The sequence below is a fragment of the Martes martes genome (genome assembly GCF_963455335.1).
Source record: "Martes martes genome assembly, chromosome: 10".
Taxonomy (NCBI): Eukaryota; Metazoa; Chordata; class Mammalia; order Carnivora; family Mustelidae; genus Martes; species Martes martes.
In genome coordinates this window covers 48,032,171-48,057,481 of record NC_137898.1, presented here as the reverse complement: position 1 = coordinate 48,057,481, position 25,311 = coordinate 48,032,171, and the positions used below count along the sequence as shown (strand labels likewise).

At 47.2% G+C, this 25,311-nt stretch overlaps 1 protein-coding gene across 1 annotated transcript in view; it reads left to right on the top strand.

The window, feature by feature from the left end:
- Positions 1–25,311, top strand: part of TEAD1 (TEA domain transcription factor 1) — a 254,396-nt gene that overhangs the window by 210,240 nt on the left and 18,845 nt on the right. The window contains exon 10 of the mRNA XM_080815981.1: positions 10,277–10,450. Coding sequence (XP_080672107.1) covers positions 10,277–10,450 — 174 coding nt within the window. The remainder of the gene's footprint in view (positions 1–10,276; positions 10,451–25,311) is intronic.

The following is a 25,311-nucleotide window of genomic DNA, read 5'->3' as shown; positions in this document are numbered from 1 at the left end:
CTGCTGACGTGGGTATTAGAAACAGGCTCCGAGAGTTTAAGTAACTGAGCCCAGGAATCAGCTCATCGACGGCAGAGCTAGGAAGTTTGTCTGAATCCAGCGCCCGTGGTTTAAGGAGCTGGAGGGAAGGTGGCAGCGATAACCAGCGTTTCGGGAGGTCTTCCTTACCAAGCAGGTGCTTTTTCATAGATTCTCTCACGGTGTGACATGGAGGGGACCAGGCATGGAAGGATCATCCGAGAAGAAGGACGTTTCCCCAGCACCCCCCCCCCCGGGGAAGGCGAGGGCAGGCCTCTGAGGGAGAACACCCTGCAGTTCTGTAGACATGTCCCGCAGATCCCTTTTTACATTTCCAGAAAGGCAGTTGGTCAGTGTGACCCCACGAATGATTTAATTTTCCTATTTTTATAGCTCCTTTCCAAGGCCTAAAGTCACAGATCAACCGAAATTCCTTTGTTAGATCACAGAACCTGGTTTTGGTTGGGAAAATGGGACCTGCGAAGCTCTCAGGAAGTCTGAAATCCATGAGGCCTGTGGCAGAATGAAGGGCAGGTGGTTTGAGTGGGGACTAGATTGGACAAATACAGGAGTGCAGTCAGCAGCAAGGCAGAAACGCCAGAGGGTTAGGGGAGCCCTTGCCCGTGTTGTGACCGGGTGGAGAAGGACAGGATTTGGAGAAGCCTCCAAAACCGGCTGCTGTGGACACCGGAGGCAGTGCATTCATGGATTCATGGGGAGATGGCTGTCTTGGCAGATCTGGTTTCTGGTCCTTCGGAAAGAGGCCCCTTCACCACCACCACCACCACCCCCCATTTATGGCTTGCGGGTGGATCTCGTTAATAGTACACCTGGGTACCAGCACCCATGCGGCACGCTGGGGCTCATACAGGACTGTCGTGTTTGCTCAGTCGTTGGAACTTCCCGTGGACCCGTGGAGGCCAGGTGACAGCCCCATGTTCAGGTGAGGAAGCCAGGACCCAGGAAGGTTAAGCAGCTTGCCGTGGGCTGCATACCCCAGAAACAGCAGCAAACCTGGCTTCTGCTCCCTGTGTTGGTAATGGACGCACCCGTGCTTAGAATGAATGGTCAGAAAGCACCTCCGGGCTTCCCAGGTCTCCGAGGAAGCCTACAGCAGAGCAGGTCTGATGGTGGGCTGTGCCCAGCGTTTATGTGCCGCCACCCCCCACCCCCCGAGTTTTCGGGTAGGACACAAACTGTGCAGCATTTGGGGGCTGGGAGGCTGGCGCAGTGTGGTGTGGTGTGGTTTTCTCCTCTCTGCCCTGTGCAGCGGCTGAGCCATCCTTGCTGCTGCTTCTCTCCCTGCGTTTTCCTTGCCATCAGGGGGACGAGGCAATTGAAAGCATCTGGAAATCTGGGTTTTATGGACGTTTCACAGAGGCCCGGCCAGGCTCCATCTGTTCTCCTTGGCAGGTTGGCCCCCCACGCGCCTGCCTTCCCACTTGCTGTCCATGCACGTGGCCCGTGGGCTCTTACAGCCGCACCCTGGTGGGGGAAGACAGCCCCTCTGCGAAGGTGGTGGTGGAAGTGGGAGGCAGGACTGAGGTGTGGCCTCCTGGTATGAGATCCCAGCAGGAAGGACTGATTTTTGCTCCATATTCTTTGCTCTCAATGCTGTTTATTTTTTAGAGGAGCACAGGGGAGAGGATGAAGCAGTGCCCGGGTGCCAGGTAGCCAGAAGAGGGCCAGTGCCTTGGAGCAGTTAGATGAGGAGAGGCCCTGCTGGAGTTGGAGCCCAACCCAGCCGCACCCACCACTTGCCCAGCTTCCCCCTGCCCCACCCTGGCCCCAGCACTGAATGTGCAGGACCCTCTCCTTGGCTTGGCCCCACAGCCACTACCTGTCCCTGCAGGGCCCGGGAGTTATCACAGGCTGCCAGGGCTGTCCTGGGGGGGTGTGGACAGAGCCCAGGCAGGAGAGGGACAGCACACAAATGTAGGTGATCTGTTCTGACTTGTACATTAGCCCCCCTTGACATGAGTTATTTGTCTTGGTTTCTTAAAATTCCTAAGTGGATTATAATTTTTCCTCTTGGTATTATTTGACAGCCGTCATTTTTCAAGGTTTTACTGCGTTCCTCAGATACTTGGAATTTTTGAAACAAGTTTGGGAGAAGACCGCCACCTTCATGTTGGATGGGGTAGTGCATCTCCGGTCCGAGGAAGCGGCGCCAGTGCCAAGGACCGGAAGATTTGTCTGGGTTTCTCTGTCCTTTTTCACAGAAAGCGAGCTGCCTCACCAGGGGTCTCTGGAATAGAACCTATTAGCTATGCTTTTGAAAAAGAGGAAAGAAAGAAAAGAAAACCCAGTGGCCGCTTTTGGGAGTTGGGCTGTTCCGGTGTGTCTCCTCAGTGGTGATGGGCACTTTCAAGGGCACGCTCTCCGTGCTTCAGGGAGCGGGCATTGACGTGTCTAAGGGAAATTCGGGAGCCCGATCACTCCAGGCTCTGGGTGCACCTGGTGCACATCACCGCCCCCCCCCCCCCCCGCCACATTACAGTAGTGAACAAGGAGGAATCACCCTGTGTGTCTCACGTGTTCTTTTAATTTCTGCTTTATGTTTTGGTATTTTCCATTTCGTGGCTATCAGAAGGATAATCTTAATTTCACATGATCTTTGTCTGAAGTAAAGAAATAATCATGATTACTTGGCAATAATAGTAACAAATTACGTGCAAGCACAGTGTTACGTATTTTCCACACGTTATCTCACTTTATGTTTGTACCACTCCTTCAAGATAGGTACTAGGATTACCCCTGCATTATGGATGTGGACGCTGCCCCCGGGCGCTGAACTTGCCCATTTTATTTACTTTATTTATTTTGTTTTACCTTTTAAGATTTTATTTATTTATCTGACAGAGAGATAGTGAGAGAGGGAACACAAGCAGGGTGGGTGGGAGCAGGAGAAGCAGGCTTCTCTCTGAGCAGGGAGCCCAAAGCAGGGCTCAGTCCTAGGACCCTGGGATCATGACCCGAGCCGAAGGCAGACAGTCAACTGACTGAGCCACCCAGGCACCCCTGAACTTGCTCATTTTAGATGACCCCACTAGGAAGTGGCCCCTGCACCAGGATTCAGACTTGGACCCCAGCTGACTCCAGAGTTCCAGTGCTCCTTGCCTTCTCTGCAGCCTCCCCAAGCAGCAGGGAGGGGAGGAGAGGCAGGAGCTGGAAAGAAAGTGACCTTAGAACAGATTTGGAAAAGGAGGAAAAGTCCTTCGTTAAACCCCCAGGGTAGCTAAATAGCCCAGCGCGAGTAACTTTTTGAGTTTTAAGGATTACATTCACCTTTGTCGCTGTTTACAACTGCTGTGAGGAATGACTGCAGGGATTATAACCATGAAAAAAGCAAATGAGCATTTTCCCAAGTCAGAAGAGAAATCTGAGATTTAAGATTGAGCTGTGGGACAGTCTTCATCCAGGTGGGGTTTCGCTGGGGGTGGGGGGTGTTGGTGTTTTGGTGACCCCTGCAGGCAGACAAGAACCCCGGCTTCTGCTCAGCCGTCCTGAGTATTTGAGCCATAGGAAGAGTTTGTGATCTGACCAAGTTCCTCTCCAGCCAAGGGAACTTGTGACCAGCTAGAATAAACATCCTGAAGCACAACTCTCAATATTTTTGTTTCCCTTTATAGTTGTTTCTCTTCCTCAAAAAACTCCGTGATGTTCCAGCATCATTTTCAGTTGGCTGTTTATTTAATTTAATAAAGTCATACATGTGCTTTGTATATAAACCAAATTGAACCAGACTCACGGCCGGTAAAGAAAGCAGCAGTCCTCTGCCCCATGTCTCCTCACCTCCCGGTCCTACTCCTTAGGGACAGCTACTTAACAGCTTTTCAACCATTTCTTCCTGTATTATCTCCGTATTTCCAAAAAAACATGTTCATGCTGTGTATTTCAACCCATTAATTTCGGACAGCTTCTGTTGGCTTCTTACTGTGGAAGACCAGGACTTAGCTCTCTAAATAAATTGAGAACTTGTTCTCTTCCCTTCCTATTCCCCAGTCTGGTAATATCACAATTTTTGGTTTAATTAACACTCAGTGTTTGTATTACAAGCCTGTAAATGTCACATACAGCATGGTTCATGTGTGATGTATTAGAACCATTTCCTGGATGGTAAAACTTTTTTTCCTAGGGTTTGTTATTGTCTCTTCTTTTGTCTGGTTTTTACGTACCTATACGGATTCATCTCCAACGTTTCTTTTTTTTTTTTAATTTTTTTATTATTATTTTTTATAAACATATAATGTATTTTTATCCCCAGGGGTACAGGTCTGTGAATTGCCGGGTTTACACACTTCACAGCAATCACCATAGCACATACCCTTCCCAATGTCCATAACCCCGCCCCCCTCTCCCTACCCCCCTCCCCCCAGCAACCCTCAGTTTGTTTTGTGAGATTAAGAGTCACTTATGGTTTGTCTCCCTCCCGATCCCATCTCGTTTCATTTATTCTTCTCCTACCCCCCTAATCCCCCATGTTGCATCTCCACTTCCTCATATCGAGGAGATCATGTGATAGTTGTCTTTCTCCGATTGACTTATTTCACTAAGCATAATACCCTCTAGTTCCATCCACATCGTCGCAAATGGCAAGATTTCATTTCTTTTGATGGCTGCATAGTATTCCATTGTGTATATATACCACATCCTCTTTATCCATTCATCTGTTGATGGACGTCTAGGTTCTTTCCATAGTTTGGCTGTTGTGGACATTGCTGCTATAAACATTCGGGTGCACGTGCCCCTTCAGATCACTACGTTTGTATCTTTAGGGTAAATACCCAGTAGTGCAATTGCTGGGTCGTAGGGTAGTTCTATTTTCAACTTTTTGAGGAACCTCCATGCTGTTTTCCAGAGTGGTTGCGCCAGCTTGCATTCCCACCAGCAGTGTAGGAGAGTTCCCTTTTCTCCACATCCTTGCCAGCATCTGTCATTTCCTGACTTGATGATTTTAGTCATTCTGACTGGTGTGAGGTGGTATCTCATTGTGGTTTTGATTTGTATTTCCCTGATGCCGAGTGATGTTCATCTCCAATGTTTCTAAGAGAGTTCTCATACTCTTCTCCAGGTGGTCGGACAACTCAGAATCTTTCAGGTCCATTGTCCCTTTGGTGACACCCCTCCAGCAGCCCTCTAGCTTCTCATGCACCCTGGACTGGCTGCCGTCCAGGTCAGCCACCCAGCTACTGGGCTGGTGCATTCTTCGCTCCCTCTTCTGGATTAGAGCCCCATCTCCCTCTTGCCACATAGTCCCTCATTTTGTGAAAACACCCTCCTGTGCCTAGCTTTTAATAGTTGCAAGAAGGATAATTTTCTGAAACTTACAAGTCTGTGTTCTACTCTCAGATGCATTGGGGAACTTGGTTCTCATCATGGTTTCCACCTTAGACTTGTGAAACTTGAGGGACATTTTCAAATGAGTTCCACATGGGTGCTCCTTGCTCACGGGTACCACTGTATGTTTAGTGTGGAGAATACAGCCATTCATATGAAAAGAGCAGGCGAATGCTGCCTTAAGTCACGTGATGTGTAGGAGAGGGGATGTTGACTGTCATTATTCCCAATCTTCTTTGTGGGAATCATTGAGAACATTATATTTACATGGGCAAATATGTGATTCTGACTGTAGAGGCAGTAAGCTAGCTCCGTACATTCAACTCTGTAGGTTCTTTGAAGAGAGGGATTTTGTACTATTAGGTCATGGAGTCCCTGTGCCTACCATAGAATGTGTCAGGAATGCTGGTTGGTTCTACTGAAATCCATAAAAGAAATAAGCACAATGAGTACCTTTTTTGTTGTTGTCATTGATATGTTAATAGTCAACACATCTGAGTGCCTAAGGAGACTTTTTTTTGTAATTGAGCAAACCAGTGTTAAGCTCTGTTTTGGAAATCAAAACAAGAAATGTAGTCTTGGGCTTTCGTACACATGACTTCTTGACATTCACTCTGTTTCTGCTTATATATTGCCCCCAGCACTTGGGATTTTAGTTGTTGCTGTTGGTGTTGTTTTGCAAACATTTGTTTCCTGCCCTGTAAAATAGAATTGCCCTTCTTTGGTTTTGTGCTTCACTTTTGGTTTTGGGGAAACCAGCATTGCTGAAAAGAAAATGGGATTTATTTGGGAAGGAGAGAGGGAAATAAGGTACACACTCTAGCCTTCTTCCCTTATAAGGAGGACTGACAGGATGGCCAGTAGTTAGAGCCTTACCAGATGGTTTCTTCCGAGTTTTGATTTTACCAAAACTTAAACCCAAACATATCGGGTGAATTTCTTCTTCTCGGTCTTCTGGATTTGGGGACAGAGGGATTCCTGGCCTACCCAGGTTGAATTAAGGGGAGAGGGAGGGCTGTTTGTCTCACTGCTGTGGTCTCCAGGATACCTTCTTTAGTCCTTTGTATTCTTAGAAACAAAGTCACCTCTTGGCAGGAATAAAGGCACCCAGATGCCAGCAGTCAGGGTTTGGTTTCACGTCACCAGCCTCGGGGAGGCAGTGCCCGGTTTCCTTTGGCAAAGACAGCCTGCCCTTCTCAGTTCATTTCAGCCACTTGGGCACAAAGGTAACTCCCTCAAAATAGAAACCTTTGAAGACTCCTGTCGGCTGCATCTCTGAATCCTTATGTTTATCCTGAATTCTAATTTAACTTCTTAGAATTTTGGAAATGCTAGTTAATTCCACCCCCCCCCTTTTTTTTTCTCAAATCAGCTTTCAGAAAACGTGGATCTGAGTGAGAAGGGTCGAGGCACTTTCTGCCCGAGACAATGTGGTTGACATTTGCAGCAAATGCACGGGCTGGGTCGCTGACACGTCCAAGTTTTATTCTAAACTCCAGGACTATTCCCGGAAGTGTGACCTCAGGCAACTCTGTACATTTCTGAACTTCCATTTCCCCGTGTGTAATGACTTCAGTAAAATGTCCCTACGGTGTCATTGCGAGGCCAGGATTACCCGAGGTCACGTAGAGAGAAAGCATATTACACAGAGCCGTGAATGGGCCCGGCTCCTCTCCTTCCTTCGGACGCAGGAGAGGCCCACAGCCTGAGAAGCTTGTTAGGAGAGGGCCAGAACCAAGGCTTTGAACAGTCACGTGGCTTCACAGCTTGCTTCTAGCTCCTGGCTTACTTGTGTTTGTGTTTTCTTTGCTAGGTGGGAGGGGTAGCTGACGCAGGAAGTTCTTCTCTTCTCCCCCAGGATCTAGTAATCTCATGTAATAATAAACCACGACAATAGAAATCTTAGCAGCTACGATTCATCCAGTACTTCTTAGATGCCAGGCCCTCCGCCAAGCACCCTCCATGCCTTCCCCCCCAGTCCTGTTGTGAATTATGCATCCCGTGTCCCCATTGCTCATACGAGCAAAACAGATTACAATTCCCCTCGGGCGCGAGCGTATTGGTGCCTGGCACTCAGCACTTTGGTTTTCAGCCATATCTTCACGGCCCCAGGTAAGGTGGGGTAAATACTGCCCGCCCTTTTGCCTTTCTGTCCTCTTGACACATAGAGGTCCTGCATTCCAGCAGGACACTGCAGGGGCCTTTGGATGTCGGGAGCAAAAAAGACCACAAGTCTCGGCTGCTCACCTCCATCCCCAGCTCTGCCTGCCTGTCGGCAGCTGCCAAGGAGGAGGAGCTCAGAGCATGGTAGTCAACAGACAGACTGGCCACAGGTGGCCCCAGAGCTCTGCTCGTGTTGACTCCCAGGCCATAAACTCCCTGCCTGCAGGTGGCACAGGACGGAAATGGTACCTCCCAGATGGGGCTGGGTGGCGCTGGGAGCTTGCTGCCGGCAGAGGTTAGTAATAAGGGTTGGGTGGATGGACATGCAGAAGGCGCGTCATCTGGATGATGAAAGAACAACGCCCTCTGCCCGCAGCTCTCAGAATGGTGGGGAAGCAGAGAAGGGGCGAAGGGAGCTAGACACGGGCACACACTACTCGTTCATCTTTGCCTCTCCGGCTGCCTTTACACCAGCGTCTGTGTCCCCAACTTGGCCTGTGTTGTTTTTTCTCCTGCCCACTAATGAGAATGGAAGCTCGTTAGCAGGAGTGCCTCATACATTTCTGTGGGCTTTCGTTGGCATATAACTGAAAAGATGATGTGACAGCAACATTTGGAAACATTTATAAAAAGGTCAGGGGCCTTCCATTGTACCCCATAATCTCAGCTCCCCAACCTGGCAATGGCTTTGACTTTATTTTTAAAAGTTCTCTTCCATTACAGGCAGACTCTGTCCCTGCAGAGTGGTTCCCAGCCCTCCATCTCACCTGGAAGCTAGCAGCTAGCTGGGCGGGGGCTGGATCCGTGCCAGATCTTCACAGGTTCCCCTTTTCCATGTCACCTGATACCTCTTAGAGATTTTGAAGCTCTGGTAGAAATATCACTCTGATGGTTGAGCAGGAGAGGGGCTCAGCCCTCTCCCAGAAGATGCCGGGCCCTGTCCACCATCCCCGGGTGTCCGGTACCATGGACAACTGACATCGGATGGGATTTGGAGCCTCCTGTCCATTGGCCCTGTGGCCAGAGATCTCATGCCTATGTAGCAAGTCATGGATTTAAACCAGCATTTCTTCAGGATACATCTAGAGGCTTTTGTGACCACAACGAGTGGAAACTTTGGGTTATACCAAGTTAAGAACTTTTTTTTTTAAAGATTTCATTTATTTATTTGCCAGAGAGAGAGAGAGAGAGCGCTCAGGAGCAGGAGAGCAGCAGAAGCAGGCTCCCCCCTAAGCAGGGAGCCTGATGCGGGGCTCAATCCAAGGACCCTGGGATCATGACCTGAGCTGAAGGCAGACACTTAACGACTGACTGAGGCACCCAGGAGCCCAAGAAATGTTTTTTAACTATGCTGAAAGAAGGGGGGTTTTACAAAGCAATAATAATAGCCAACATTTATCATTTGCTGTTCATTGAACCTGTGAACTCTCGTTAGCTCTTTATATGAAGTTATTCATGTAAACCCCGTACCATCCCTAGGAGGCAGAGGCCAGCACGTTCCCCATTTTACAGACGGGGTGGGGGGGTGGCATTTGCCCAGCGTCTTAGCTAATTTTCAGTGGGCAAAGCCACCTTTTATTTGGGACTTCTCGTTGCTAATGGCATTAGTACTCTGAAGGACTCTAGTTGGAGAAATAGACACTTAAACTTGAAAAGCAAATAGGGACTGCCAGGTAAGTAGGGACATGGAATGTCTTACATGAGCCCTGTTGGGTTCTGATCTCCCCACAATCCCCCAATGTCCTTGTGTCTCATTAGGTTGGTGTTACGATCTTCTTAGCCTGACAGGCAGGCATGGAGGGTCTGGAGTAGAAAGTTTAGGCCAGCAGTTCTCAAACCTGGCTGCATACTGGAATTCCTTTTATGTCCATTAAAAATTTCTGATGCCTGGCCTCATTTTTTGGGATTCCCCTATAGTCTGGATGGCCCCAGGTATTCATGATTTTTTAAATGTTCCTTGAGAACCATTGGTTTGGATAACTACTTTGTGGTCTAGTTAACCATGTTTTATACCAAAGCAAGGAGAAAAAAGGGTCTCTTTCATAAGTTATATGACTTAACCGGGTTTTGGTTGGTTGGTTGGTTGGTTGGTTTGCAAATGAGTGACCTGTGTTCTCTGATTACCAGCCCCATGTGACCTTGAATCCTCTCCATGGTCTCTTCTCCTGACCCTAACTTTGCACTGACAGCCATGTACTGACCAGCCCCTATGCAGGAGCTCTACACTGGTTACTAAGGGGACTGGCGAGAGGCTCAGCACTCTTAACTCCTGTTGAAGGAAGTAGGTGGCTACCATTGCCCAGAGAACCGTGTCCGTGTTGTTGCTGGGGGAGCCGGAGCAAGAAGTACATTGTGGATGACGATGTTAGTTGACCGACCACACACATACTCCTCGTTGGGCTGAGCTGTAAATATTGGGCTCCAAAGGGTGTTGCTGTCCTGTTCAGTTGAGTCAGGCGAAACTGGGTGAATAGAAGAGTTTCTTGGTTTGGTAGTCACGTAACTTTAGTTGTATTTACTACTCTATGAAAACCTTTTTGAGCCAAAATAGATAACCCCGTCAATAAAAGACAATGATGCTTTTAACTCTATAATGGTTTTTCTTAACATCTTCATCTTTTCAAAGGCACGGACTGTAGGCATTTAAGGTCTAAGTCCGGGATTTTGAGACTGCTGCCCCTCCTCCACCTCAAGAGGGATGTGCCCGGTTGACCAGAGGGGTTGTAATGGGAATGTTTCTGTTGGTTTCTTACAGTACAACAAACACCTCTTCGTGCACATTGGGCATGCCAACCACTCTTACAGTGACCCATTGCTCGAGTCAGTGGACATTCGTCAGATCTATGACAAATTTCCTGAAAAGAAGGGTGGCTTAAAGGAACTGTTTGGAAAAGGCCCCCAAAATGCCTTCTTCCTCGTAAAATTCTGGGTGAGTAAGACATTGCTGTGGTGGCGGTGGGTTTCGTCCAGACGGGCGCCTCCCGTAGGTGAGTGCGGAGCAGCGTGGCTGGTTGTGGGGTGCTTGCTAACTGCACCTGGGGGGCTGTCCCCAGGCTGGCCTTGTGGTCCCCCCTCGGGTCCAGACACACCCAGGCAGAGGCAGCATGTGGTGTCCCCGCCCAAGAGCAGAAGAGACGGGAGGCCTCTTTGGGCTCCTGGGCTCGCTCAGGCAATGGCTGGAGACTTCACAGATGGCTGCGGTTGTGATGGAAAACAGGGCGGACCCTCCTTCTGTTCTCACTCCATTAAGCGAAGCCACCTAGAAATTCCACTGGAGCCCAGGACCTGAGGTGGACTGGGGCTGCAGTGGAGATAAGGTTTCACGCTTCCAGATTTTGTAAGTGGTAGAGAGAATACAAAATGGCTTCGCCCAGTATGTGCTTTATTTGGGCTTTAAAACAGCAAGGGCGGATTTCCCCAGCTGCGGGGACTTGCTGCTGTCCCCCGGCCTCTGAGAGAAGCTTTTCTCTTCTTTCTCCACTAGTCACCCTCAGGCCAGGGGACAGCCAACAGGTCACAGGCGTGAGTGTGATTTGTGTGTATGAGAGGTGAGGACACCAAGGCAGCCAGACACCAAAGGACCTTTTAGCAATGACCCTTCATAAGGCTTCAGTCTCTAGGAAAATAAAAAGAAAAGCTCTTCCAATGTTTATACGCCTGAGCGTGGCATTCAAGGCCCCAAGTGAGCAGGTGGCAGGGTGTTTTCCTCGCCAGCTGCCCTGTGCCCGGCTGCTCTGTGTGTCTCATGGACTTGTTACTGTTTCTTCTCTCCCTTGGGGCCAGCTCCTCCCTCCTTTGGGGTGGTGGCTCCCATATCATGGCACTTTCCACCCCTTACACAGATCATCGATTTTCATTTTACTCCCAGTGTATTTTATAGTTAATCAGTTCCCATGCTGGGTCATGATCACTTGGATGTGTGTCCTGCTCCCCTCTGGGCCTGTCCTGCCTCCAGGGTACCCTACTCCTAAGAGTGGCTCCCGCTTATTGAATGAATGCCTGCTGGGGGCTGGGGGCTGGGGGCTGTGCTCAGGCTTTCCACTTCCATGCACTTCTCCAGTCCTCACAGTGGTAAGTGGAATTGGCCTCAGGTCCAGCTAAGAAAACAGAGACTCCAAGATGGCCCTGGGCCTTGCGATTAGATTAGGTTTGGTGGTGGTGCCTCTGCTCTCTTTCCTGGCTGCTTCACACCCTGTGAACCCCAGCTACTGGGAAGGGTGGGGAGGATCTGTCCACAGAGGACACTTCATTTCTCCAATACTGAGCAAACGCCTTGTATAAGAAAATCCAACAAATGGGAAAACAAGTGGATAAATTAAGGAAAAATACATGTTTTAAATTTCTTGGAGAACTTCCCTAGTAAATTTAGTATGTTTAGTGTCTTGTATCCTTATGTGGTAACTAGATTCCATTTTTTATGGTTCTGTATTGAATTTGGGTTGTGGAACTAGCCTTCTACTTACATTAAGGTTCTTGGGATGCGTCATACGTGTGGATAACCTGAACAAGCAGTAATATCTTTCTAAATTGGGTGCTGACCCTTGTGATTTGAACGGTGGTTGGAGGTCAGTTATTATGGGGTAACACGGCAGCTTTCAAAGTATGGCCTAGGGACCCCTAGGGAGTTCACCAGTAGCCTTGCAAGGGCTGAGAAGGCCGGAGCGATTTTCACTATGACACGGAGGCATTATTTGGCCCGTGCCGGCTGCCAATACACACGCTTGAGGGTGAAACCACTGAGGCTTCGGCTTAATCAGTGGGTGCACACACACGATTTAGAGAAAGAGAGAGAGAACTAGTTACACCAAAGACGTCCTTTATAAGTTTTTGATGTCTTGGACCTAGAGGCCACATTGCAAACGAATGCCTTGAGCCTGCCGGCCTGCCCCTTCATGGAAAGGAACTGACTCTGTTTATGGCCAAAGAGAAGATTCCAGCTTTCTAGTAAAAATAAGAATTTTGGAAAGCTCCTATCCACCTCCGTGAACTTGACAACTTCTCAATACTTAACAGCCTTTTCTGGTGGCATCCACAGCCATATTGACAAAAGTTATTATTATTTTTCTTATTATTTTTGTATTATGTAAGATAAATCAGTGGCTTTTCATGTAATAGCGTTTGGAAAGTTCATTGATACAGTTTCAGATCCCACACTGCAGCTAACTTTTTAGAAAGATTTTTATTTATTTATTTGAGAGAGAGCAGGAGCAGGGGGAGAGGCAGAGGGCGAAAGAGAGAAAGAGAGACGCAGACGCCCACTGAGCAGGGAGCCCGATGCGGGACTCGATCCTACGACCCCGGGATCATGACCTGAGCCAAAGGCAGATGCTTAACGGACTGAGCTACACAGGTGCCCTGACACTCAGCTGATTTGTCTTATTGTAGTATCAAAGAAAAATGACCACAGTTATCTAAAGAGCCTATGAAAATACTCTTGCCTTTTCTAGCTCCTGATTTATGTCAGGCTGGATTTTCTTTGTGTACTTCAGCCAAAACAATGCATCATGACAGTTAGAAGCATGTGTGAGAATCCAGGTGTTTTCCTGAAAGGCACACATTAAATACATTTCCAAAGGGTAGAACAGTACTACTCTTCCAAGTTTTCTTTTGTTTTTGACAGCCTGGGTATGTCTAATTAAGAAAAAAAGAAGAAGATGTAGTTTATTTTTTTAAGTAGGAAATAAATATGTTTAAAATGTTCTCCGTTTAAATTTCCAATACAGAAAGTCTAGATAGATACAACCTGCAGAAACAAAAGCTCTTTGAGGTCCTCAGTGGATTTTTAAGAGCGGGAAGGGGACCTGAGATGAACAAGTTTGAAAGCCACTGTTGTGAAGGATAGAAAAAGAAGCCGTTCTACTCAGGTTAATTATGGTTGGATATGATGAAAGGAAACTGTTTTCAGTATTTTCAAATGAAACGGTATTGGTTTTTAATAAGATTTCTTATAATGGGCATGTTATTTGGATATAAAGTGGAATGGAAAGTCTTTAGAAAGTCGGTCTTGTTTTTGCTTCCAAAATTTCCCATTTGGCTTGGGATGATTTTAATAAATGCTTTCAGTGATGGGGCCCTTTGGTCATGGGTCCCCAAGTAGTGAGGTCTAGATTGAGGATGTGTAGGGTGTGGTCCCTGGTGTGAAAGGGCCACATTTAGAAACAGTTGCTCTGAGATTAGATATAAATTTATTAAATTAACATTTGCAGGATTAAAATTGAGCACTTCTATGAATTGTGTTGGAAGACTTCACACCTTTTGTATAATTATAAGCAGTACTTAGCCTTGTAAGACATTTGGTCTCAACAATGTTAGATGAGGAAAGGCCATTTGAATTAGGTTTATAATTTGCGGGAATTTGAAGTCTCATTGGCTTCCTCTAATACCTCAGTGAGAATACATTATACTTAGAATATCTATCCTTGGATATCAGGATATCAGGATATCCTGTTTCTTAAGCAGGTCTGACATTCCCTTTGAAATATTTTGTGTATCAGCAATTTGCTTAGCAGATTTTCTTGGTTTTGTGTGAATTCAGTAAATGACAACAGAGATCCTACACCCGATCTTTATCCTCCCCCTTTGCCCTCTGTCTCAAAGTGCCTTGAGTCTCTAGGTTGTCAAAATCAGGCTGACTCTTGCTTTGCCCGTAGGATTGCTCCCGAAAACTGTTTTCAGAACAGAAGCCACGTGCAGCCTGGGCTCAGTTGGGGTAGACAAGGTCAGGAGTTTGCTGTGGAAGAAGTACTGAGTGCAACCCCGAGTGAGTGTCTGTACCTCGAGGTAAACGGCATGCTGGCACCAGGTAGCAGTCACTCCACTGTTCTCAGGGTGGGGGATCCCAACTGGCCTCCAGGGACTCAGGCCCCAATACGGAAATGACAGGCAGAGGCAAGGATGCCAGTTGGTGCCCCCTACCCTGTTAGCCTTATCGTCTCTCATGCCTTAATGATGGGGGACACACAAAGGCCCCTGTGGATGGCTCTGTATCTGGTGAGATTTTTTTTTCTTTTTTTTTTTTAGTAAGAGCCTTATTGAGGTATAATTTGCAAGCTATAAAATTTGCACCTTAAAATTCAGTAATTTTAGGGACACCTGGGTGGCCCGGGCATGATCTTGGGGTCCTGGGATTGAGCCCCGTGTCGGGAAGCCTGCTTCTCCCTTTCCCATTCCCCTTGCTTGTGTTCCCTCTCTCGCTTTCTCTCTCTCTGTCAAATAGATAAATAAAATCTTTTTAAAAAAAATGCAGTGATTTTTAGAAAAATTTATAGAGTTGTATAACCATCACTATAATCAAATTTAGAATATTTGTGTCATTCCAAAAAAGATCCGTTGTGCCTGTTTGCAAGCAATCCCTGTTCCCACTCCCAGCCCCAGACAACTATTAATCTACTTTCTGTCTGTACAGATTGGCCTTTTCTGGATATTTCATGTGAGTAGACTTCTTTAGGGTGTGGTCATTTGTACCTGGCTTCTTCCCTTGCATTCCTTTTGAGGGGCATTTATGTCACAGCGTGCCACTGGTTAGCTCTTCTCTCTGTCGCCTAGGACCAGCCCATCATACGGACATACCACAGTTTTGCTCATCCATTCACTAGTTGATACACTTGTGGACTGTTTCTCCACTTGAGGCTTTGATCGAGTAATGCTGCTCTGAAGTCTTTGTGTACAAGTCTGTGTGTGGACCTACGGTTTCGTTTGCAGCGTTTTTCTTGGCATTTTTCCCACAGGAGTAGAATTGCTGGGTCATGTGGTAATTCCCCATTTAACTTAAGAAACTGCCAGGCTGTTTCCTTAAGCGGTTTCTACCATTTTGCCTTGCCACCAGTAAGATGTTAACGGTCACTCACCAACCATCTTCTTTGGCCGTTATGGCTGCCAGTGTTCGGGTAGGGAGAGATAGGAGCGAGCATGGTAGGTAAGGGGCTGGCCAGCGTGAGCACCGAGACACAAGGGGCAGGTGAGGCCCATTCGGGGGAGTTTGGGAGCCTTCAAGACCTGGAGGTGATTTGCAGCACCTTGCAGGGTCTTCACGTGTATGGAACGCGTGGCTGGGTGGGAAAATTAGGAAAACCAAAGGATCAGGGTTTGATCGTGTCAGCAGTAGGAAGCGGTCAGTGGTTTTAAGGATTTTCGAACCAAGAGAGGATCTGGATTCTTCTTACTGTACCATGACTTCAAAGAGAGGAAAAAGGATTTTGAGGGCATGGGAAGGAAGGGGCTTCTCTCTTGAAAAGTAGTTGAACGTGGGGCGCCTGGGTGGCTCAGTGGGTTAAGCCTCTGCCTTACGCTCAGGTCATGATCCCAGGGTCCTGGGATCGAGCCCCACATCGGGCTCTCTGCTGGGCAGGGACCCTGCTTCCTCCTCTCTCTCTCTACCTGCCTCTCTGCCTACTTGTGATCTCTGTCTGTCAAATAAATAAATAAAATCTTAAAAAAAAAAAAAAAGGTAGTTGAACGTGACTTAATGAGTCTTTTCTGAGCCAGACGTAAGCACGTCCTTGATATTACTGAATCCTTGTGAGGCACGTGTGATTATTCCCACTTTCCGCATGAAGAAACAGCCTCACAGAGGGGCAGAGTGACTTCCACAAAGTCACACAGCCCATCAGTGCTGGGCGGGCTGGACTTTGGAATCCATGCCCTCTCCGTGAAATGTGCGTGTGGCCTTTGCAGGGAGCACAGCCCCCTCCCCCGACCTGATCTGGCTGGAAACCAGTGATGGTAACCGAAGGGAAGCAGACCGGTTTCTTGCTAAGTCCGGTCCCCTTGGGATGCTCTGGTGCGCATTTGTGTGGGGGCTGTGGTGAGGAGATGGCTCCTTCCAGCAAACTCAGGTGGGATCCTGAGATCATCAGAATGTGCTTTTTCTAAGGTAGGCAGGACCGTGAGTGAGCAGAGCAGGCATCCGCATCAGGCTGGCCTGGCACAGTTTAAAATAAAACAACTTTCTCTTGTCACTTTGCCTCTTCATCTGTCTTTGACTTTAATCCTTCCTCATTCTCTACAGAAACTATTAACAAGGATGAACATGCTGTTCTCCCTCAATTCTAAGACCTATACAGGTTCCCACCTCACCAGTTCTAGAACAAGGATGCTTCTTAGAGATGACACCCTAAGTGCCTTGCCTGCCCCTCCAGAGATGCGGATTTTGTCTCCTGCCCTTGAGCACCTGAGCAAGCGTTGAAGGCATCTTCACCAGCACCCCCATTGCCGTAGTTGAGTCATTTTCTTTAATTTTAGCTTAAATTTGAATCCCTACCTAAAACATCTCAGAAAAATTACAGTTTGATGCTAGCATTGAAGTTACTTTTGTTTAACAGAGAGAGCACAAGTAGGGGGAATGGCAGAGGAAGAAGCAGACTCCCTGCTGAGCAGTCAGCCTGATGTGGGGCTGGATCCCAGGACCCCGAGATCCTGACTTGAGATGAAGGCAGACAGACGCTTAACCGACTGAGCCACCTGGGCACCCCTAGCATTGAAGTTAATGATCGAGGAGGAGTGTGGAACCAGATTTGTGATAAATGAGGCAGACCCTTGCACTGGCAGAAAACCAGAGTTCCTTTCTTCCCTTATGAAACAGTGATCAGTCAGGTGCTCCGTGGGCCTTAGGAACAGAAGAGGTCCACCTGCACATGGGCAGACTCATACTCCATTTCAAAGCACTGAGACTCCTGCAGATGGGTTGCCAATGGTATGGCCGACGAAGCAGCTAATTTAAGATAAAATGCCAACTGTCTTGAAATTGGCCATAGAATTCCCAAAGCTAGACCAGGTGTGGGTGTGATTCCTTCATGAATCCTGAAGGACAGAAACCCAAGTCCCACCGCAGCTGCCTTTAAAAGAAGCTCATTTCCAGCTATGTATGGTTTACTGTAGGAAATGAACAGAATTATGGGTTTAACCAAATAAGAAACACAGGGAAGCTAATATTTTTGAAGGGGCCTCAAAATTCTCTGTCCTCCCAGGGTATTCAAAAGTGTCGAGCTTGGGGATGCTGCTTCAAAGGAAGCCACGTGTTACTTATAACCTCATAGCCAAAAGCGATTTAGAAGAATAATTAGTAGGATGAAGACTTAGTCTTAAACCTTGATTGGAATAGTAAGTAATATGAAAATAAAATTGCATGGATATGGCTCCTGTACTTAAAGAAAAATTTTAAACACATTTATATAATGTTTCCTTCTTTTTCTCAAGTTATTATTACAGTAGTGATATTTTTAGAAAATAGGGCTTTTGATGTTACCCTGTGGTCATTCATACAGTTTTACTTTTTAAAATTCTTCGAATTAGGGGTGCCTGGGTGGCTCAGTGGGTTAAAGTCTCTGCCTTCGGCTCAGGTCATGGTCCCAGGGTCCTGGGATCAAGCCCCGCATCAAGGCTCTCTGCTCAGCGGGGAGCCTGCTTCCCTTCCTCTCTCTCTGCCTGCCTCTCTGCCTACTTGTGATCGCTGTCTGTCAAATAAATAAATAAATAAATAAAATAGTTTAAAATTCTTCGAATTAATGATCATTCAGCCTAAACAATTAATGGTAAATATATTTATATTTATTCAAGTTTCTTAATCTGTTTTTCTGGGGGAAGAAAAAGAAAAGTTAGTTTTACTAACTAGAGTAGGTATTAGAAGATTTAATAAAACAGAGAAAGGGAAGGGAAGTTATCTGGACAGAAGGCAGCCTTTAGAAGATACTTTTATCTTGATAGGAATGAAATCACATTTGTTGGACAAAATGACGGGCACTATAAATAAAACAACTGGGCATTATGTAAGGAGACACCGGGTGCACATGGAAGCCGCTGGAATGGCCCCTCCAGAGTGGCAGCCTGTGTCTAATTGGATTTGCCTGGTTTTGATTGGACTTGTAGACTTGAGTCTATCATTTGGAGCTAAACGCAACCATTGCTATTCATGGAAAGGAAGTCAGCAAAATGGAACGATCGGCTCCGCATGTCTTAAACTGCTATCAGCAGGGAAAGGGCCTTTCAGTTCAACAAACCTTCCTTGTCTCTGTAGTTTGGTCTCATCTCAAAATAGCGTTAAGTCCTGAAATTTCAAGACCGGTAATGAGCGGTGGCATGAGATAGGTGGAGGGAAAATTAGCCAGTCAAACCACTGTGTTCAGAGGTATTTCTGAGGCTAATACATAATAAGTATTCTGGGTAGACTGTGGTTTATGAGCATCTTCACCCATGGTCTGCTTTTTAAAAACCATCTCTTAACAGGCAGGTTCTGATACATTGGGCAGGGGGGGGCTATGGGCAGGGAGAGTCAGTAAACCTGCACATACATCCATTTTGGTTTAATTTCATAAGAAAAATAATCTGAAGCTTGTTAGCATTTTCTGCTTTGACTGCTGTCTGTTATTGCTTCCTTCCTGTTTTCCCAGCCCTGCCTCCTAAACTTCTTTGCCGGCCTCCCCCAGGGAGCAGGGATCCCATCTGTAGCTTTTGTGTATCCCGCAGTGCCGCGTACATAGCAGATTTTTTTCACAGTTCTTTTCAAAAAGTCTGTTGGCTGAAAAGTCATTTTGTTTTATTCAGTTCACCTGGAGAAATTGCTGTACATCGGGTGCCGGGACATACCTGCCAGGGAGCCGGCTTGGACAGTGCATGCTGATAGAGGAAGCATCTGGTAGTTGGATGAGTGATGCTTCTGAAGGGATGTACTGAGGCCAGGGGGACCCCTTGATTCACACCCAAGCTTTTCCGGGCTGTCTCTGGGGTTCATTAGGTTCTTATAGCAATAGTTCCTCATTTGCATTAGTGAGAAGCATACACGTCATTAGTGAGTCATTCAGTCAACCTTCAGTGAACTCTACTTTGATCCTAGAGAGCCAGAGCTGGGAAAATAGACCCAAGTAAAAGGCACATCTTAGGGTTTGGTATGGGATGGCAGACGCACAGGCAGGTAAGGGACAGCACCATGGAATAGGAGCGGTGACGGAAAGGTGGGGAGCCCAGAGGTAGAAGGAACCCTTTTGGCCTGAGAACATTCCAGAAGGCCTTACAAAGACCTGGCATTTGAGCAGACTCTTGAAAGAATTTGGTCAGTGGAAGGGGAGCAGGAAGGAGTTCAAGGGAAGTAGACGTTTGTCCAGAGACAAACGCTTACACATATCTAGGCGGAATGTAAATTGGAAGTTCCTTGAACCTCTTGGGAGACTCCATCTGACAGCTGTTCCTATAATGCTTTCTGTTGTGGGTCATTTGGCTCAGTGGTTGCTAACAAAGGCCAGGTCAGGGGTCCATCTTTTCCTGCGTGGAGCTGTTTAACTCTGCTCCCTGCTGTGGTTACAGGCTGAGATGCTAAGCCACGTCCTTGCTAACCAGAGGTCCAGGGGCAAGCAAACACATGATGAGGCATTTGTACTCCCCGGTATTTGCCCTTTGATGGCGGCTTGATTAGCTCCTCTGTAACCATACCTCAAGAAAGCCCTAGAAGGAAAGAACCAAGGTAGCACTATCTGGGTGGTTCTTATGTCCAGACCCAGTTTTGCAGGGCATAAGTGGATTATCTGGACATAGTCATAAACCCCTCAGGGGTCTTGGTCAATTGTCTAAAATTAGACCTAGGCCCTTGGTGATATATGAAATCCCTCCTTCCTGTGCAGGTGGAGAGCCTAAAGTATATCCTCCCCACCCACCCCATTTTAATTTTCTTTTTACATTACAAAAAACAATGTAAGTTTATTACAAATAGTCCAAGGAGATCAAAAGACCATAGGAGAAAAAGGGAGATTTTCCTACAGCCGCATATCCTTCTGGACTTCTTACATGCATCTGCAAACATGGTACATCATTTGATTTTACTAAAAAGAGTTAAGCTCCGATGTGAAAATGTTGAGGTTTGGAGGGAACAGCCAAGAAAGAATTCTTGAGACGTCTTGGGTGCAAATAGAGTGGGCTTTTAAAAAAGATTTTATTTATTTATTTGAGAGAGCACGTGCCTGGGTGCACAGGTGCACAGACAGGGGGAGGGGCAGAGGGAGAGAGAATCTCAAAAAGACCCCTTGCTGAGCATAAAGCTGATGCGGGGCTTGATCCCACAGCCCTGAGATCCTGACCTGACCTGAAATCAAGAGTCGGACATCAGCTGAGCCACCCAGGAGCCCCAAGTAGGGTGGTTTTGTTAAAGCATGGGGACAGGACCCATGATCACAAAAAGTTGCATTGGGGTTATGAGGGGTGGCCTATTAAATACTTTCAACTTGGGAGGAGTTAGGGATAGGGAAAGTCTCTAAGGAATTTTAGAAGGTTTCCAGGTCCTAGAGGGGCTAGCTGTTGTTAGGAAAAGGTCATTTCTTACTGTCTAATAAAACCTTAGTCACCAGACCCTCCAGATGTATATCCGTGGGCCATGTGCTTGGAGGATGTTTGCTAACATATATCTTGGGGTGGGAGGAGAGGGTAGAGATAAAGAAAGTTCCCAAAGGAACTTTTACATGATATGAAGTAGATTTACAGGATCCTGGAGGTCGGGAGAAAGTTAAGCTAAGTTGCCTTTTGCTCTTAGCAAAGTATTAACATTGAAGCAGTTAAGTTTCTAGAGGAAGATCACTCTCCTTGTCTCAAGGACTTGTCAGTGGGCTCTAAGTTATAGGGAAATTAATTTTTTTCTTTTGCCTTTGTTCTGCGCACCATGCTCTGGGTATTATTTGGCAACTTCATTTTTTCTTCAACTATCCTGCACAGAAAATGTCTTCTTAAAGTTTTTGCACAAATCTCTTATAGAGATTTGAGAGTAGGTCCCAAGTTTTGTTACTCTTTTTGGTAAACATGATTTGTTAGAAGAGGTGCCAGATATAGCAAATAAAAATACAGGCCACCCAGTTCCATTTGAATTTCGGGTAAACAACATACACTTTTTTAGTGCACAAATGTCCCATGCTGTCTTTGGGATGCACAGATAATAAAAAGTTTGTTGTTTATCTAAAAATCAAATGTCGCTGGGTGGCGGGAATTAACTCTACACCTGTTAACTGATCTGTTGTCATTCTACATAGGACTTTTCTTGTACAAAAACTCCAGACCAGAAAAAGGCCCTGTTTCTGATTCGGAAAGGGTGGGGTCTGGCCAGGGTTGGAACACCTGATGAATGTGATGTGTGCAGGGCTAGCTCAGCTGGGAGCCCAGGGCTCATTAACTGCCTCCATTGGCAAGAACTGCCCTGTGCAGCAGCTGCTTTGTACTTGGGGGCTGAGACCTTGGCTCTTTCTTCCCAGCTACTGTGTGACGTCACCAGTGGTAGTTACCTGAAGTTGTGTGGGTGATATTAATTGAATTTTTTTTTAAACGAATGCTGGTATTCATAGGAATTTGCAATGCAAACAGCTAGCCTTTCAGGCAGTGCATATTGTAGTTAAAGCAAGCTTTTAAGATTCTTTGAAGTACTAAATGTTTATGAAATTCAAATAGGGGTGCCAATCTGCACAATAAAGGGGCTCTTGGTGTTTTTTTTTTTAAATCTTCTGTTTTGCAGATGTAAATATATGCCATAATTAGTGGAAAGTAACTTGAAGAGCGAGGCTGAGTTTATTCCCATTATTCTTATTTAAAACAGCTGTGGCAGGAGCCCTCCAGCTGCTGTCCCGTTGTGCTGGGCAAGGGCACAATGGTCCAAAGTGAACGCATTCAAGGACTTGCTTCCTCACTCTCCCCAGTGTAGGTTGCCTTGTCCCGTGGTCATCCTAGCGAAACTCCCTCACCCCAGTCATCTGATGCCAAGGGCGCTGGCTTCAGGGGTCTGGGCCAGGGGGGCAGATGCATGCAAACGAGTCCGGACCGGAAGGTTTGGAACAGCCAGAGTCCTCCAGCCCCCCACCCCCACCCCCAAGCACTGCCTCCCGGCTACGTCTGCCTGCCGGCTTATTGCCCAGTGCGGAACGATTGTCCTTTGGCGCCTGCGGGAGCAGCTGCAGGCCCACGTGGTGCCCTGCCTGGCCGAGCCTGGCCATGTGGCAGGCCTGGACTGCCGCCCACAACAGGGCCCGGCTCCCAGTGCCGCCTGCCAAGGAGCCAGATGCTGCCATTGGAAAAAATTGCTTCACAATTTGAAATCTTGGTCCTTTGATCATAGCTCAGAGAGGATGAAGAGGAGAGGTTCAAAGTGGTGGTTTGAAAATGCCAGCGTCTCCTTGCATCCATCAGTGCCTATTAGACTGTCTTTTGCCAGGGACAGTCCTCTTGATGTTTTCATTTCTGCAACCAAGCCATTCCCACCCAGCTCCTCCAAGCCCTCAGGGTGGAAGGGAGGCCTGCGTGGGAAGGGAGTGTCCAGCTGCCTCCTCATTCCCCTACCCGGTGCCCCTGCCTGCCTTCTCCTCTGCCTTGTGGGGTTATCTGTTGACTCTCCAGGCAAGCAGACTTTCTCCCTCTGAAGCCTGTGGCAGAGTGTCTGTCAACAGCCCAGCACTGCTTCTGTGTGAGCCACACACTTGGGTTCTTGGCTTGGCAGCTGGAGTGCTCCCGGCAGGGTCCTTCAGCCTCCTGGAGCCTGGTTTCCAGAGCTCTGGGCCTCTGCAGGAACGACCCCCCGGCCCAGTCTTCCCCTCTGAGGACTTTGCATCCTGCTTAACAGGGCTCGGCCTCATTTTTCCTCACCCATGAAATGGGAAGGATCATTTCTTTGAAGTATATTGCTTTTTTATTTCAAATTCCAGAAACACAAAATTAAGCAGTGGAACAGACACAGGAATAAATGGGCTAATGGAATGAGAGGTAATAGAGGAGAAACGGATCCAGAGTCTTTTCTGGTGACTTACATGTTTTCACTGCATTTAATGAGTGTGAGACAAGGAAGATCGAGGGAAAGTCTCGGGAAGAACTGGTATTTCATTTTCTTGTTGTTGTTCTTGGTTCTTCGCTGTCTGATGCAGTCCTCCTTCTCTGCCTGGCACTGGGACCCGCTTCTACTTTGACCTTGTATTGCTTTCCAGGACTTGCCCACAAGTAGACCCTGAAGCCTTTAATTGATTCAACACACATGTATTAACGATTGCCTTTTTTTAATTTCCAGAAAGAATTCTGTAACCTCTCTAATCATCTCTTTGTGGGAAAGATGGTAATTTTTGCTTGTTTGAGCAGTTATACACAAAACTTAAGACTGATCATAATAAACTCACAAATCAGGAAAAGTGCTGATTTTGTTCTTTGGAATAAGCCATCATTGTAGCTGTTTGCACGCCTTGATCCTTGTGGACTGAGGCTCGGATGGGCTCTGCGGGCATTTTTGTTGATTATGAACCACCAATCTTATGGGATTACACCTCTGTCCATGTGACTTGGGGCTCTGTCCGTATCCTGGGGTGCGTTTTAAATCACCCCGTTACTAGGAGCAGCCGTCAGCATTGTTCCCGGCGAGCACTGTGTCTCCTGTGTGTGATATCTTCCCATCATCCTGGTGGCTTCTCGAAACAGGTCTCATCTGTGCCTAAAGAGAAAGAGAGATTCTAGGAACTCACTCCTGTCCGTGTGGTCGGTCAGAGGACTGGGAGACAATAAGGACAGACAAAAAGTCAGAATACACAAATACCCGGCCTAGCTGGAAGGGAGGTCTGAAATCAGGATGGGGTTTAATCAAGAGAAACGTAGAACTTGAATCTGGGGAAGCAGATAGGGCCTGAAGAACCTTGTTGGTGAGAAAAGGAACAGGACAGGTAAGAGTAAGGGGGGAAATGGATGAAAATTGCAAATTGTCCGACAGAGGTATACTGGGGTCTGTGTGATTCCAGAAGGCAGAGCTCTAGGTGCAAATTACAGGGGAAACCAGTTGCAACTTGAGGGGTGTGGCAGCAGAGTCCCGACCAAGACCTTGGCCGCCAGGTCTGTGACTGTGTCACATTGCATAGGGGCCCGGGAGAGAGGACAATGGGCAGCCAGAGAAGGACCCAGCCTTGTGTTACAGGCTTTGAAAGTGGGGGAAGGGGCCCAGAGAGAAGGAATGTGTGTGACCTCCAGAACCCCCACCCCACCAAGCTTCCAGAGTCTCATGGCACTCCCAGGACCCTGACCTCAACCTGGGGAGACCAGTGTCAAAGCCTCTCCTGCACCAGGTGTAAGATCATCAGTTTGTGTTGTTTAAAGACACTTAATTTGTGGTCCTTTGTTAAAGCAGCCAATAGAAAACTAATATGGCAGGAGAAGGAGCTTAACAAGTCTGCCTGGCACATAGTAGTTTCTTAAAGCCGTGGTTTTCCTGTATCTAAAGATACTTAGCCCGAAGGCAGCACAGGTCAGTATGCTGTAGAAAGGATTCCTGCGTCTGGTAGTAGGTAGTGGAATGGGCTGGCTTCTAAACCCAGTCCGTATATAGGGTCTTTGTTCTAAGGCAGGAGGGGCCTGTTTGGACTCTGTCCCCAGCCGTGTGTGTGTGTGTGTGTGTGTGTGTGTGTGTGTGTGTGTGTGTGTTTTAACACTTCAGAGCCTGGCCCATTACCATTTTAGGCTGTCTGGTCCCCAAAGGAAAGGATAGGATATGGTTTGAATTTGGGATTTGTTGGGAAGATAAGGTTGCTGGGTTTTGCTGTCTCTTGGATTTTTATATTAATTTGCTTTTAGAAACTAGCCTGTGGTCAGATAAAAGCTGATGAGGAAGAAATAGTCTGTCTCTCTGATACCAGTGCATTCCTTCTTACTTTCTTGCCCTCAGAACTGTATGAAATAGGTTTGTCTTGAGTTTTCAGTGGGGGGAAATGAGTCCAGAGGGGGAGTAATGAACTCGGTGCAAATCTCAGGCTCATCACAGAGTTTGCCTCCTTTGTTGTTGAGTCAGCGCTGGCAGCTCTTCCTTTCATA